Source organism: Procambarus clarkii, chromosome 10, assembly GCF_040958095.1.
Source record: "Procambarus clarkii isolate CNS0578487 chromosome 10, FALCON_Pclarkii_2.0, whole genome shotgun sequence".
NCBI lineage: Eukaryota > Metazoa > Arthropoda > Malacostraca > Decapoda > Cambaridae > Procambarus > Procambarus clarkii.
The window spans coordinates 53,938,093-53,953,672 of NC_091159.1; the positions used below are offsets into that span (position 1 = coordinate 53,938,093).

The window sequence follows — 15,580 nt, forward strand, 5'->3', positions numbered from 1 at the left end:
TGTGCCAGGTAAGTCCACTACGGGCTCACCATAGCCCGTGCTACTTGGAACTTTTGTTCTGAGTAGCTGAATCTAAACAACAAACAACGATAATTGTATGTAGTGAGAGTGGCAAACAAGCGAAATGATCTCTAATCACAGGTCGTGGAACGACCATTATTCACAGCTTCAACCAGTTAATCCATAACGGCTAATAATTGGCTCTAAAACAAGAATTTCAATTCGGAAAACACGACTTGGGAAGCACGCAATAAGAGCAGAATTGCATAATTCTTTCTCAGAGGACTGTGTTCGTGCTTCATGGGCAGATGTGCACTGGATATCTCACATCACATCCGTTGTTGGCCCACGTCGTGCCCGCGGACTCTCCCAATTAAAGACGCCAGACCTCAGTCTACCCAAGCAGGAGGCGGCCAGGACCAGTCCGGGCGGGACGCCAGACTCCTCAGACCTGACTGAGTCAGTCCACCCGAGATTCACGGAGAGTCGACAATACAGCTCCCGTAAGTACCAGGTGACTCTTCACGGCGTTGGAAGCTTTCTTGTCTACCTGTGTTCCCTCAACCCTTGTGAGCTCTCCTCCCGGCCTGCGGGGGGACGGGGTCACCCTCCACAGGTTTCCCTCCACCACGCCCTCCACAAGTGTGTATCAGTAGGTCACTGCTTGTCCTCTGAAGTGCTTCTTGCGTCCCTCTGACCCATCATTGTTCCCAGATCTCATCTATTTCTCTCGTGTTGTTCTAACCATTGACTTTGCTAACCATCAACATGTAGCCAAAAAGTAATCTCCCCCCCCCCACTCTAACATTTATATATTTATTTATTTATTTATTCATTTATATACAAGATGGTAAATTGGGTTTATGAGAGTACATAGCGTTGATGTTTTTACATTTTTGTAAAGCCACTAACACGCACAGCGTTTCGGGCAGGTCCTTAATCTAACAAAATTTTAAGTAGGTCATTTGTAGCAAAATTTGAAGAATATTAACAGGTACACTGAAAGAAAATTTGAAGAAAATTTATAGGTACATTGTAGCATAATTTGAGGATTATTAATAGGTACATTGTAGTAAAATTTGCGTTCAACATAACAATCATGATATAAGTTGATAGCAGTGATTACAATGGTGAAGCTATTTGGCTTGGGGACATATATTGGAGGAGTGGGCAGCACTCGTAGCCTGGTGGATAGCGCGCAGGACTCGTAATTCTGTGGCGCGGGTTCGATTCCCGCACGAGGCAGAAACAAATGGGCAAAGTTTCTTTCGCCCTGAATGCCCCTGTTACCTAGCAGTAAATAGGTACCTGGGAGTTAGTCAGCTGTCACGGGCTGCTTCCTGGGGGTGGAGGCCTGGTCGAGGACCGGGCCGCGGGGACACTAAAAGCCCCGAAATCATCCCAAGATAACCTCAAGATAGCACAAGATACAATGCGAGTTTGATGCACCAGGTGGGAAACTATGAGGATGAAATTAGGTACGCTTTGGTTTTACTTTCGCGTAAGGCGTAGGTTGGACAGCTTTTTAATACGTTAGGGAGTGAGTTACATAAACTTGCATAGTGTTTATATAGTGTTCCATTTATTTGCATAGTGTTTATACATATTTAGTTTGACTCTTGGGGATATCAAAGATATATTTATTTCTGGTGTGGTGATTATGGGTTCTGTTACATCTATCAAGGAAGAGTTTCAGATCAGGATTTGCATTTAGGAACAAGGTTTTGTACATGTAAATGGCCAAAGAGAATGTGTGGAGTGAGTTTATGTTTAGCATATATAGGGATTTAAACAGAGGGGCTGTCTGTTGCCTGAAAACAGAGTTTGTTATTGTTCTGATAGCAGAATTTTCCTGTTTAATGATGGGCTTGAGGTAGTTTTGCAGTGGTTGAACCCAGTACACAGATACCGTATGTAAGATAGAGATAGATTAGTACGTAGTATAATGAGAAGATAGCAGAGTTTGGAACATATCTGATTTTATAAAGAATACCGACCGTTTTTTTAACTTTTTGGTTATGTATTGTATGTGGGTGCTGAAGTTGAGTCTCTTGTCTATGTATAGGCCAAGGAACTTTCCATCATTTTTAGTTGCTGATGTTAACATTGTCAGTCTGAAGCTGAATTTAATTTGATGGTTTGCTTCCAAATAAAATGTAGTAGGTGATGAGTCACAATAACGTTGCTATAGTAAGTTAACCAGACCACACACTAGAAGGTGAAGGGACGACGACGTTTCGGTCCGTCCTGGACCATTCTCAAGTCGATTCCACAATCGACTTGAGAATGGTCCAGGACGGACCGAAACGTCGTCGTCGCTTCACCTTCTAGTGTGTAGTCTGGTCAAAATGTAGTAGGTCTTTTTTACGTTCAGTGCGAGTTTGTTGGTTGTCATCCGTGAGTGAACTTTTTTTTAATTCGTTATTTATAACATTAGTGTGTGTGGGGTTGGGGTCTGAGTACATGAAGGTAGTATCGTCACCAAATAGTATAGGTTTAAGAATGTTAAAGTCATTAGGCAGATCATTGATGTATATAAGAAATAGGAGAGGTCCTAAGATGCTGCCCTCACCAATTGTGCTTGCGGGGGTTGAGCTCTGGCTCTTTGGTCCAGCCTCTCAACTGCAATCAACTGATGTACAGATTCCTGAGGTTACTGGGCTCTATCATATCTGCATTTGAAACTGTGTATGGAGTCCGCCTCCACCACATCACTGCCTAATGCATTCCACCTGTTAACTACTCTGACACTGAAAAAGTTCTTTCTAACGTCCCTGTGGCTCATTTGGGTACTCGGTTTCCACCTGTGTCCTCTTGTTCGCGTACCACCAGTGTTAAACAGTTTATCTTTATCTACCCTATCAATTCCTCTGAAAATTTTGTAGGTAGTGATCATGGTTTCCCCTTACTCTTCTGTCTTCTAGTGTCGTGAGATGCATTTCCCACAGCCTTTCATCGTAGCTCATGCCTCTTAGTTCTGGGAATAGCTTAATGGCATATCTCTGAACTTTTTCAAGCTTCGCCTTGTGCTTGACAAGGTACGGGCTCCATGCTGGGGCCGCATACTCCAGGATTGGTCTTACATATGTGGTATACAAGGTTCTGAATGATTCCTTACACAGGTTCCTGAAGGCTGTTCTGATGTTAGCCACCCTCGTATACGCCGCAGATGTTATTCTTTTGATGTGGGCTTCAGGAGACAAGTTTAGTGTGATATCAACTCCTAGATCCTTCTCTCTGTCCGTTTCATGAAGGACTTCATCTCCCATTCTGTATCTTGTGTCTGGCTTCCTGTTTCCACTGCCATGTTTCATTACCTTACATTTATTTGGGTTGAACTTTAGTAGCCATTTGTTGGACCATTCATTCAGTCTGTCTAGGTCTTCTTGTAGTCTCATACTGTCTTCCTCCGTCTTAATCCTCTTCATAATTTTTGCATCATCAGCAAACAATGAGAGGAATGATTCTATGTCATCTGGAAGATCATTTACATATATAAGAAACGTGTTTCTTTGTTTTGGCGTGTTTACAGGTTACAGTTGTGTGTGTAAACTAAAGTCTTTGAAAATGTAGTAGGTAATTACGAAACGCGTTCAGGCGTCGCGTCAGACTAGAAATAAAAATGAATGTTGGAGAATTGATTTGTCAATTACCATCGACAGTAAAAAGAAACATAAGAAATATTGAGAAAATTCGTGTTAGAATTATTAATCTTACTTTTTCGGTCATATTTAGCAACATGTTTACAAGAAAGACTGCTACCAAAATATACTAATATATAAGAAACAGTATGGGTCCAAGGACCCATAGGGCCACAGTAGAGTGCCCTGTGGCACTCCTACTATTAATGGAAGAGTGGGGGGAGGTTTTAACATTGATGACTACATATTGGTGTCTGTCACTAAGATAAGATCGAATATAATTCAGGAAAGGCCTCGGATTCCATAATGGTGAAGTTAAGTAAAAGGTAGTTATGGTTTACAGTATCAAAGGCCTTTCTCAGATCACTGAAGTGCCCAACTGGGAACTCAATTTTATCAGAGGCTGTGCAGATTATATCAAGCAGCCCATTAACTGTAAGAGTGTCATAGAGCAGCATCTTAAGGACCTCGTCTGTTTCTTTTATACATCAGTGATTTGCCAAATGTTTCTAACCTTCTTAAACCTATACTATTTGCTGACGATACTACCTTAATATTATATATTCTGACCCTCCAACCCCCCACACACTAAATAATATTGTAAATAATGAATTAAAAAAGTCCACTCATGGATGTCAAGCAACAGACTAACACTAAACATAGAGAAGACATACTACATTTTATTTGGTAGTAAATCATCAAATCAAATTCAACTTCAGATACACAATGTTAACATTAGTAATAAAACTGAAGGAAATTTCCTTGGCCTATAGACAAGATACTGAACTTCAGCACCCACATACAACACATTTTTATTTTATTCTTATTTTATATATACTGTATAGAAGAGTTTTTACATTATTGTAAAGCCACTAGCACGCATAGCGTTTCGGGCCGGTCCATAATCCTAATTTTCCCCGGAATACGACCCGCCAAATCGTTTAACCAGGTACCCATTCACTGCTGGGTGAACAGAGGCTTCAGTTAAGGAATGGCGCCCGGTCAATCCTCCCCAGCCAGAATACGAACCCTGGCCAAAGGGCTCGCGAAGCGCCTGGCAAATGTCTTATTACTCCGCCACGGATACTGTTAATTGTGTTTATTTTGGGAATTATGTTCTCCACTCTGCTCTCCTCTCGTTATACTACGCGCAAATCTATCCCTTTCTTACATACGGTATCTGTGCATGGGGTTCAACCACTGCAGACTACCTCAAGTCCATCATCACTCAGCAAAAATTTGCTATCAGATCTATAACAAACTGTGTCTTCAGACACAGTTTGTTATAGAGGGGCAACACACAGCCCCTCTGTTTAAGTCCCGTAACAGGCTAAACATACACTCACTCCACACATTCTCATGTGCTATTTACATGTACAAAACCTTGTTCCTAACTGGTAATCTTGATCTGAAACTTTTCCTTGACAGATACAATATTATCAATGAGCACCATACCAGAAATAAAACACACACACCAGAAATAAAATTATCTTTGATATCCCCAGTCAAACTATATCTGTGCAAACACTCCATGCAAATACAGGGACCTAGTCTATGGAACTCGCTCTCTAAAGAATTAAAACATTGTCTAACCTATACTTAATTCAAAAGTAAAACCAAAAAGTACCTAATTTCCTTCTCATAGTTTCCTACTTTTGATTCAAACTCACACTATATCTTAGTACCTACTTCCCTAATATTAGTACTTAAGACATATATCTTCACCAGTGTAATCACCTCTGTCAACTTATATTGTAGTTATATGTTGATATAACATTTTGCTACAATGTACCTTTTCATCTTACCTGATATGTTAGATTAAGGACCTGTCCGAAACGCTATGAGTGTTAGTGGCTTTGCAAAAATGTAAAAATACCAATATTATGTAATTTCACAAGCCCATTCTACCTTCCTGTAAATATAAAAATTATTATTATTATTATTATTTAGCCACTCCATTGTTTTAACATAATTCCATGTGCTTGCAGTTTCCGGGCCAATCTTACATGTAGTATTTGAACTAATACCACATTGGCAAGCGTAGCTTACAAATGTATATGTGGATGAGTTTGGGTGGATATAAATAGGAGTAGCCTCGTATAAGCCTATAGGCCTTCTGTTTTTTCTTTATTCCTTTCCTTATGCTGAGTCCATGTACATCACCTCAACGGTGGATCATGAGACAGTGGAGTAGATGTGACTGTCACTGGAGATGGTGTGACAGTGGAGAGTATTAGTGGAGTGGGTGTGACAATCAGTGAAATGGGTGTGGCATTCAGTGGAGTGGGTGAGTCAGTTGAATGGGTGTTACAGTCAGTGAATCGAGTGTAACAGAGAAGTGTTAGTCACAGTGATGACAGTAGAGTGGCTGTGACAGTGGAGTGGGTGTGCCATAACCGTTTCACCTGTCAGGGCTGTGACTGTCCCATCCAGTTACTGACCATAATGGGACCGGACGGCCTGCCTTCCGGTACGCCAAGTTAAAAATACAAGCAGCGCACCTGTTGTTGCTTGACAAACATTATCTCTCTACAGGTGCGCTGTGGATGATATGCACCTCCCTCACTCATGTTAAGGATGCTTAACAGACCTCGTGGGCTGTCTCTCCATTGGCTAATGGAAACATTGAAAATCTTATAACAGACTTCTTTTTCTTTACATATATACCATATTATAGTATACCATACCAGACCATACATACGACTTAAGTTCGCTCGCTCTTTATACATCAGGGACATGGCGTGTATCCTTAATAATACACAATAGCATCATCTGTATTATTATATAAATTTCAGGGAGGCTAAATACCCGTCACCCGAAGCGTCGGGGCGTCTACAGGAGGGAGCACGAGGCTACGACAGGAGGAGCACGAGGCTACGACAGGAGGAGCACGAGGCTACGACAGGAGGAGCACGAGGCTACGACAGGAGGAGCACGAGGCTACGACAGGAGGAGCACGAGGCTACGACAGGAGGAGCACGAGGCTAAAACATGTTCAGATACGTCAGCAGCATCTTGCCCTGGCGAGGACGGTAATTATAATTATGGTCCTAATAATAATAGAACTCAATGAAAAAATCACATTAACATGATGTATCAACGAGAATTCTATCAATTCGCATTGATACATCACGTTAATGTAATTTCAATATGCTTATATTGTTCTTACATTCTTGGACAGCTACTAGCACGCTAGTGGCAAGTCCTTAAACCTAATATCCCCCGGAATACGACCACGCCAAATCGTTTAACCCATTTTACTGCTGGGTAAACAGAGGCTACAGTTAAGGATTGGCCCCCAGTAAATCCTCCCCGGCCAGGATACTAACCTAGGCCAAAGCGCTAGCGAAACGCCAGGCGAATATCTTACCACTACGCCACGGGGACTGCTTATTTGACGCGAAGCGGTGAGCTACTACTGGGGCATTAGCCAGAGTGCTTGGGGGGGCAGTGCTTAAGATCGTGATTAGGCTTCATTTGTAAGCTTCAGGAATCCTAGAGGATTGAGTGGGATCTCAGATTGCATTGTTGTCACCATTTGGCGTGGTGGTCTAGGGCGCTAGCTTGGGCGTACCCTATAGGCGGGTTCGAATCCCTTTCAATGATAATAATATAAAATTGCCATTAAAATGCATAGATTTGCTGCTTTTTTCTTCTTGTTATAACAGGTTAGTTATAGTAAGCTACTAATATACACGTAAAATAATTGAAACAATAATGCATACGTTATGGTCAATATTTGTAACCCCTTAATGACACGAGCTTCGTGCCATTTTCGTTTTCAATTTCGTTTCAATTTTCAATTTCGTAAATTTCGTGCTTCTGTTTCATGTAACAGCAGAAAGACATCGAACTTCCGGATCAGCATCAGCAACTCCGGCAGATGGAAGTCTATGCACGCCCGAGGGATGCACGGAGTGATAGAAGAGAACCTGGAGGAAGGGGAGGAGCTAGATGAGGTGGAGGTGAAGCCTGCCAGGGGTTCTAACGGAGGGCACGCCACTGTAGCTGGTAGATGCTCCAATGGGAGCATGAGTATGACAGCAATAGACGTCTGCGACTCGGCACCAGAGGATACTTGCAAGGCGGTCCATCCACTGTTCTCGGTGCGTACGTTTGACCGGACGTTATATAGCTGTCAGGAAGGCGACGTTCTTTTTGTTATAACGTTTAAGGGTAAAGGTAGGGGATGAGGACCTGAAGGTGGGGGTGAGGGGCCTGAAAGACCTGAAAGCGGGGTGAGTTCCTGAAGGTGGGGGAGGGGTGAGTACCCTGAAGGTCCAGGAAGTACCTAGTATCTTGAAGGTACTGGGTACTCCCAAGCAAAGAGTGCCCAGAGTACAGGTTCGAATCCTCTTCACTGCTCATACTGATTTTCTCATTGAAACATCACGTTGATGATTTCTTTGTTCATGCAATGATATATAGTTTTATTCCGTAGGCGATTCAGCGTCGTGAGGTGGAGGAGGTGGAGCACCTGCTGGTGGAGACACCGCAGGCGACGCTGGAGGAGTGTGGTGGCCTGACGCCCCTCCATGCTGCCACCCACGTCCAGGATGTGGCTATTCTCAAACTGCTCCTCGATAATAGCGCTCAGGTGAGCCTTCAGAGCGGTACAATCTATCCTTGCAGTCCCCCAAGGCAGTATACTGGGCCCGCTTCTCGTGTACATATATAGAACAGCCTCCACATGAAATCCAAATAATTAATTTATTAATTGATTCTGAGTATAGACAATTTGGGCTTGGAAGCAGTGTCTTGTCCCTGTAGGTCGCTCCCTTACAACCTGCTGCATCTCTTCCTTTGTTGGAATCAATTGTGTATTATTATTTTAAAAAATCTTCACATTTTCATGTCAGTGGTCCTATAGGCGGCTGCTTAACCTGCTTGTGCTTGATACTGTTGAACTTAACAGATGGGAGATAGCAAGTGCTGCAGGCGTGATGTCGATGTCTGTCTTTCAGGTTACCTGCAGACGGAAATGTCTCTTGGGCCATCTCGGAAACTGATGATTGAAATCTGATGCATTTGCATCTAACTGGCTGAACTATATCTTATTTCTGACTGTATCTTTAGAATTTACTTCGTGATCCATTCAGTATTAGTATATTGAATTTAAACACGAATTTGTAGTGAGTGCAGTGCAACTGTTTGGCTTAACCAGAAACGTACGAACTTTAGCAATCCACCAATAGAGGCGGATGCATAGAATACGTCAATATTATGATGTTTTAAATCTGCTTATACGAATAATTTTTTACGGATTAGTCGATTCCGTGCCCAAAATACGAGGCACCTGAAGTGAGCAGACGTGCGAAGGGCCAGAGAGGCTCAGTGTCCCAGGGGCCAGATTCACGAAGCAGTTACATAAGTACTTACGAACCTGTTTATCTTTTCTCAATCTTTGGCGGCTTTGTTTACAATTATTAAACAGTTAATGAGCTCCGAAGCACCAGGAGGCTGCTTATAACAATAACAACAGTTGATTGGGAAGTTTTCATGCTTGTAAACTGTTTAATAAATGTAACCAAAGCCGTCAAAGATTGAGGGAAGATGTACACGTTCGTAAGTGCTTGCGTAAATGCTTCGTGAATCTGGCCCCAGGTCTTTACGTCGCGCTCCTCTAGTTGCAGCGTCCCTCCATGATAACGCGATCGGTGACTTAGACTAAGTGTTCTGCCAGGGAAATGCGTCCGCTCTTCACATTAACTATTTGTATCAGATATTTTATCTTGACCTCTTGACAGATGATGCACAGATTCCAGTTTGTCTCAGCTGGGTGCGAAGAGGTTTGAAGCTTTCTACGTGTAGATATGATTCCTTGATAACAACAAGTCAACGAGACAATGGAATTGTTATGGTAATGGCTTATCTTTTACGACTACAGCCACCACAACACTGTAGCCTTGGCATGAGTATAAAAACGTGGTATGAAATTAAGCACTTCGATTTACTAGCTTAATTAACGTAATCAAGCAAATTATTTTCTTTCCAAATTATTTGAGTACTCTGTACTATATGTACCTGAATTTACCTGAGGGCCACTAACACTCTAGTGGCCTCGACGAGGACAGTAATCTGGAGGATTGCCAAAGGTCCCTTCCCCCTCCCCCCCCCCCCCCACTTCCCATTTTTCCTGATGAATTGTTCCAGTTGGACTTTAAAGTTTAGCAGAGTTTACGGCTTCGGCGAGTAGGCGGTTCCATGGGTTTATAACTTCTGGGTGAAAAAGCATTTCATGTTTTCAGTCCTACACTGTAACTTGTTGAGCTTGAAATCGTTGCTCCTTGTTTGTGTTACATCTGACCTTCTGTAGAAATTGTCTGAATCCTCAAAATTTTTCAGTATTTTAAAAGTTTCGGTGAGATCCGCTCTGTCATGCCTTGTTTACGGTGTTGTTAGCCCTGTGGCCCTCAACCCTTCCTTAATCTGTATGAGTACTGTATGTATATACTTAATAAATTAAGTATAAATTAAATTAAATAAATTAAAAATAAATTAAGTACAATATACTTAATAAAGTATGAGAGTTGATTTAGTTCTGGAATTATTTTTGTTGCCCGGTGTTGTACTTTCTCGTGAACAGCTATGTATTTCTGAAGATGATGTCTCCATGCCTGGATACAGTAATCCAAGTGTACCAGAGATTTATACAGTTGACTAACAACTTTCTATTCCTTAAAGTCAAAGGTACGCTTCATTATTCCTAGGGTTTGGTTAGCTTTTTTTACGGCTGCTTCCAACTGTTGTGGAACTTTTAGTGAAAGGTGAATCCTGACTCAAAGGTCCTTTTCTTCATCAATATGCTATAATATTATGTTATTAATTTGGTAGTTATGGCGTGGGTCGTTATGTCCCACATGCAAAGTCTTGCAATTTTTCGATATTAAGAAGCATTTACCAGTCTTATAACCATTTGTGGAGTTCATGCAGATATTTTTGTAAGGCCTCAATATCATTTTCACTTCCCACTTTAGCATAAATCTCAGTGTCATCTGCAAATTTGATGATGAGATTTGTAATATTCTTATCTATGTTATTGATGTATATGAGAAAAAGGGTTAGTCCTGAAATAGACCTCTGTGGCACCCTACTCAACACATTTCTCCATTCAGAATCCTTCCCGTTTAGCAAGACCCTTGTTTTCTTAGTTTTAGTCATTGTTTTGTCAATTCTAGTATTCTACTATTTACTCCGTGCGCCTGTAATTTCGTTGCTAGTCTTTTATATATTACCTTATCACAAGTTTTAGCAAAATCCATGAATACTACTTCTACCGAAAGTCCTTTGTCTGAGTAGATGGTTACCGTCTCCAAAAAGTTGAGCAGGTTTGTAAGGCGGGTTGTATTTTCAGCAAACCCATAACATGGGTTAAAAGATTAATTACTTTTGTGGTTTGCAGTGTTGTGAAAGTACACATTTTGGTGATTAAGTGGTACATTCTTGTAAAGCCACTCAACACGATTTGCGTTTCAGGCAAGTCCTTAAATTGACACAAAATTAATAGTGAATTTCAAGACACAATGCCCAACTGTACACTAGGCTGCCAGTGGCCTCTAGGGACAAATCTGCAGTGCCTCGACAATATTTGTTCATGCTGCTTTTTGAAAGTATTTGCCCATTGTACATTGTATCAACAAATGCGCAATTTACCGCGCTAACCCTCACCACCACTCCAAAACTAAAATAAATTTTAGTATCCTCAAAATTATCGTAATACGTTCATAAAATTGTTAAATTCATCGCCAATATAATAGCTTCTAATTTCGTATCCAGTATAATAAATGTTTTATCTTTAACTGACAGCTCTTTATTATACATTTTGTATAACTTTTGTTTAGATTATGAGGTAGTGCTTACGGGTGTCATGTGCGCACAGGTGGAGGCGGTGGACGGTCATGGGAACACAGCGCTCCACGTTGCTGTCAGTGAGGGCTGGCACCTGGGCGTGGCCGAGCTCCTCAAGGCTGGGGCCTCGCCGGATGCTAAGCTCATGCCCCCATCTACTGCAGTGGCTACCAAGGTAGGGGGTACAAATAAAATACAAGCTGAAGGGGATACACCTCTCCAGGCTGCAGTGAGGCGTGGAGATGTCACCACTACTAAGATGTTGATGCAATATAGACCAGACATGAGCGTGGTGGACAAGAATGGGGACTCTCTTCTGCATCTGGCTGCACATGCTCACAGCACTGAGCTTCTGAGTATTTTATTGCAGCACAAGGTTTCCAGCGAGATGTTGCACTCTCGTAGCTATAATGGTGGCGGCGTCATGCATGCGGCCATTGTGAAGGCATGTGATAAGGTTGTTGAAGATACGCTCCTGGAAATTCTTCAGATGCTGTTTAACACTGGAGTAGACGTCAACTTGAGAAATAATCAGGGAGAATCTCCTCTCTTTTTAGCTGCATGCTTTCGGTATTCCAAGGCCGTGGAAAGATTGTTGTCTATGGGAGCTGATCCGCTGGCGGTGACGCAGAGGGGAGAGTCGGTGGTGCACGGAGCCTGCTACAAGGGTTGCTCCAGCAGCCTTACACACCTACTCAACACAGGCCGCATCGATAAACTCGTCACCATGCCAAACGTCGAGGGAATTGAACCCTTTCTCTATGCCATTCGCAGCAGTTCAATCGACTGCTGTGAAATTTTACTGAACAACGGTGACCACCTCACACGGGAAGACAGTGAAGGTGTTTCTCGCTGTGCGCTGCTCCTCACCTATCTCCCGTCAGCTCCAGATCTTCTCAAACGACTGTTTGATGCTCGCATTCATTTGTCAGACGAGCCCCAACATGACCCCAATTTCCGCGTCACCTTCGACTACTCGAGCATACTGTGTCAGGAGAAGGGTGAGATACAAAGTTCCCTTATGAATGATCTAAACAGTTCAGAAGCAGAAGCTCTCCTTAAACATCCTCTCATAGAGTCTTTTCTTGGTATTAAATGGAGCAAAATTAAGTTATTCTTTTACAGTAAAATAATCTGCTTCTTCATTTTTCTGTTGCTGCACACAACGTACATCGTCTCTACGTACAAGAAGACATCGAAGATGTCCAGGGCTCTTATTAGCCTCTTGGTATTTCGCATTTTACACATGTTTATGTACTTTGTCATCCTGTGGCCTGAGCTTATCACTATTATTGGTAACCCCCAGAAGTACCTCAAGCACTGGGAAACAGTAACCAAATTTATTTCATTAGTATCTTCTGCTTATGTTGTGTTCGGTCATGAACTATTGATAAAAGCAGTCCCCGGATTGGAGACCAATATAATGAACCAGACAAACTCAACACCAGGTACACACTTGTCAGTGGAGAGACAAATGGCGGCGGTATCTGTCTTCTTCGGGTGGGTAGAGCTGATGATGTTGTGTGGACGGCTCCCCATCCTTGGAGCCCATGTTCTTATGTTCACACGAATTGCTAAGTCTGCCCTTAAATTTATAGCATCATTTATTAGCCTGCTGATTGGGTTCGCGTTAAGTTTTATGGTATTGTTTTACGAGAAGGAAGAATTCGGCAGTTTCGGAAGAAGCCTGGCCAAGACGCTGATGATGATGGTGGGAGAGTTGGATTACACGGGGATGGTGGACTCTAACACTGCCTACATCAGCTACATTGTTCTAATGGTGTTCCTCTTCCTCGTATGCGTCCTCATGGCCAACCTTCTCATCGGCCTTGCTGTCGATGACATATCTAACCTGGAGCGACTTGGTGAAATTGAAAGATTGTCAAAGCAAGCATCGTACCTAGTCACATTTGAGAAGCTCACCGGTGTTGTACAAAGATTTAGATTATTTCCACGACTGGCAACATTTTTAAGTAACATATCCAAGACTAACCACAAAGAGAATGTTTATGTGAACAGGAAGCGATCCAGCAGGTGGCAATGCCCTCGGTATCAAACCCCCGCCAGTACAGTCCAGGCCGCCATCTTGACTGCCAGAGCCAACCAGACCTCTCGTGAGACTAGCACCGAGCCGTGTGTGGCCGAGTATATAGCACACACAAAGAAATTTGAGGCAAAGTTAGAAAAGATAGAAAATATGTTGAAGGAAGCTATTCGTGACACTTGCAAACTGTAAGTCAAAAAATAATATTAAAGCTTTTGAAACTTGTAGCCAGCACACACCGAGGAAGACCTCGACAAACCTGCAAGCAGCACACACCGAGGAAGACCTCAAGAAACCTGCAGGCAGCACACACCGAGGAAGACCTCGACAAACCTGCAAGCAGCACACACCGAGGAAGACCTCAAGAAACCTGCAGGCAGCACACACCGAGGAAGACCTCAACAAACCTGCAGGCAGCACACACCGAGGAAGACCTCAAGAAACCTGCAGGCAGCACACACCGAGGAAGACCTCAACAAACCTGCAGGCAGCACACACCGAGGAAGACCTCAACAAACCTGCAGGCAGCACACACCGAGGAAGACCTCAACAAACCTGCAGGCAGCACCCACCGAGAAAGACCTCAACAAACCTGCAAGCAGCACACACCGAGAAAGACCTCAACAAACCTGCAAGCAGCACACACCGAGAAAGACCTCAACAAACCTGCAGGCAGCACACACCGAGGAAGACCTCAACAAACCTGCAGGCAGCACCCACCGAGAAAGACCTCAACAAACCTGCAGGCAGCACCCACCGAGAAAGACCTCAACAAACCTGCAAGCAGCACACACCGAGAAAGACCTCAACAAACCTGCAAGCAGCACACACCGAGAAAGACCTCAACAAACCTGCAGGCAGCACACACCGAGGAAGTCCTCAACAAACCTGCAAGCAGCACACACCGAGAAAGACCTCAACAAACCTGCAGGCAGCACACACCGAGAAAGACCTCAACAAACCTGCAAGCAGCACACACCGAGAAAGACCTCAACAAACCTGCAGGCAGCACACACCGAGGAAGACCTCAACAAACCTGCAGGCAGCACACACCGAGGAAGACCTCAACAAACCTGCAGGCAGCACACACCGAGGAAGACCTCAACAAACCTGCAAGCAGCACACACCGAGAAAGACCTCAACAAACCTGCAAGCAGCACACACCGAGGAAGACCTCAACAAACCTGCAAGCAGCACACACCGAGAAAGACCTCAACAAACCTGCAGGCAGCACCCACCGAGAAAGACCTCAACAAACCTGCAAGCAGCACACATCGAGAAAGACCTCAACAAACCTGCAGGCAGCACCCACCGAGAAAGACCTCAACAAACCTGCAAGCAGCACACATCGAGAAAGACCTCAACAAACCTGCAGGCAGCACACACCGAGGAAGACCTCAAGAAACCTGCAGGCAGCACACACCGAGAAAGACCTCAACAAACCTGCAGGCAGCACACACCGAGAAAGGCCTCAACAAACCTGCAGGCAGCACACACCGAGGAAGACCTCGACAAACCTGCAGGCAGCACACACCGAGAAAGACCTCAACAAACCTGCAGGCAGCACACACCGAGAAAGACCTCAACAAACCTGCAGGCAGCACACACCGAGAAAGACCTCAACAAACCTGCAGGCAGCATCCATCGAGAAAGACCTCAACAAAACAAAAAACAAAACATTCCTGTCTTGTTTCAAACTGCAAGACAAGGACCAAAACAAAACCATTACGCTGTCAACCTAGCATATATTTATTTATTCAAATACAAGAAGATTGATGGATTAAGTACGTGTGGTGGTGGGTGAGCAGTACATTCGTGCTTCGTCAGGTGACGATTATTATAATATGCCACAGTTAGATACATGCAAGTAGTCTGCTTTATTTATTGTTAGTATAGATTCTATAGAATAATAATTATATTTAATTTATAGGATTTTATTGTGAGTATAGAAAGAAAATCACATTTAATTTATAAGATATACAATAGATCAATTAGTTACTTAGTAGGTACGGTATTTGTATATTTTATAAAGCCATAAATTATATAC

At 43.2% G+C, this 15,580-nt stretch overlaps 1 protein-coding gene across 3 annotated transcripts; it reads left to right on the top strand.

The window, feature by feature from the left end:
* Window positions 1-284: 284 nt before the first annotated feature.
* LOC123774816 (transient receptor potential channel pyrexia) lies at window positions 285-14,826 on the top strand. 3 transcript variants are annotated; one of them, XM_045769471.2, is made up of 5 exons: window positions 285-503; window positions 6,437-6,673; window positions 7,480-7,747; window positions 8,083-8,238; window positions 11,521-14,826. In XM_045769471.2, the coding sequence occupies exons 2-5, from the start codon at window positions 6,633-6,635 to the stop codon at window positions 13,723-13,725; spliced, it is 2,670 nt and encodes an 889-aa protein (XP_045625427.1). In that variant the 5' UTR covers window positions 285-503; window positions 6,437-6,632; the 3' UTR covers window positions 13,726-14,826. The 3 variants fall into 3 exon arrangements, with proteins under 3 accessions (XP_045625427.1, XP_045625444.1, XP_069178178.1); XM_045769488.2 differs by having other exon boundaries at window positions 321-503; window positions 7,483-7,747; XM_069322077.1 differs by lacking the exons at window positions 285-503; window positions 6,437-6,673; window positions 7,480-7,747 and adding an exon at window positions 9,389-9,501 and having other exon boundaries at window positions 8,102-8,238.
* The last annotated feature ends 754 nt before the right edge of the window (window positions 14,827-15,580 follow it).

What these genes read in the sequence shown, in the direction of transcription:
- LOC123774816 (XM_045769471.2), top strand. Translation starts at nt 6,633, where the DNA reads ATGTTCAGATACGTCAGCAGCATCTTGCCCTGGCGAGGACG. An exon ending in ATCTTGCCCTGGCGAGGACG is followed by an intron (nt 6,674 to 7,479) that starts GTAATTATAATT and finishes TTCATGTAACAG; the next exon opens with CAGAAAGACATCGAACTTCC. An exon ending in TCCTCGATAATAGCGCTCAG is followed by an intron (nt 8,239 to 11,520) that starts GTGAGCCTTCAG and finishes ATGTGCGCACAG; the next exon opens with GTGGAGGCGGTGGACGGTCA.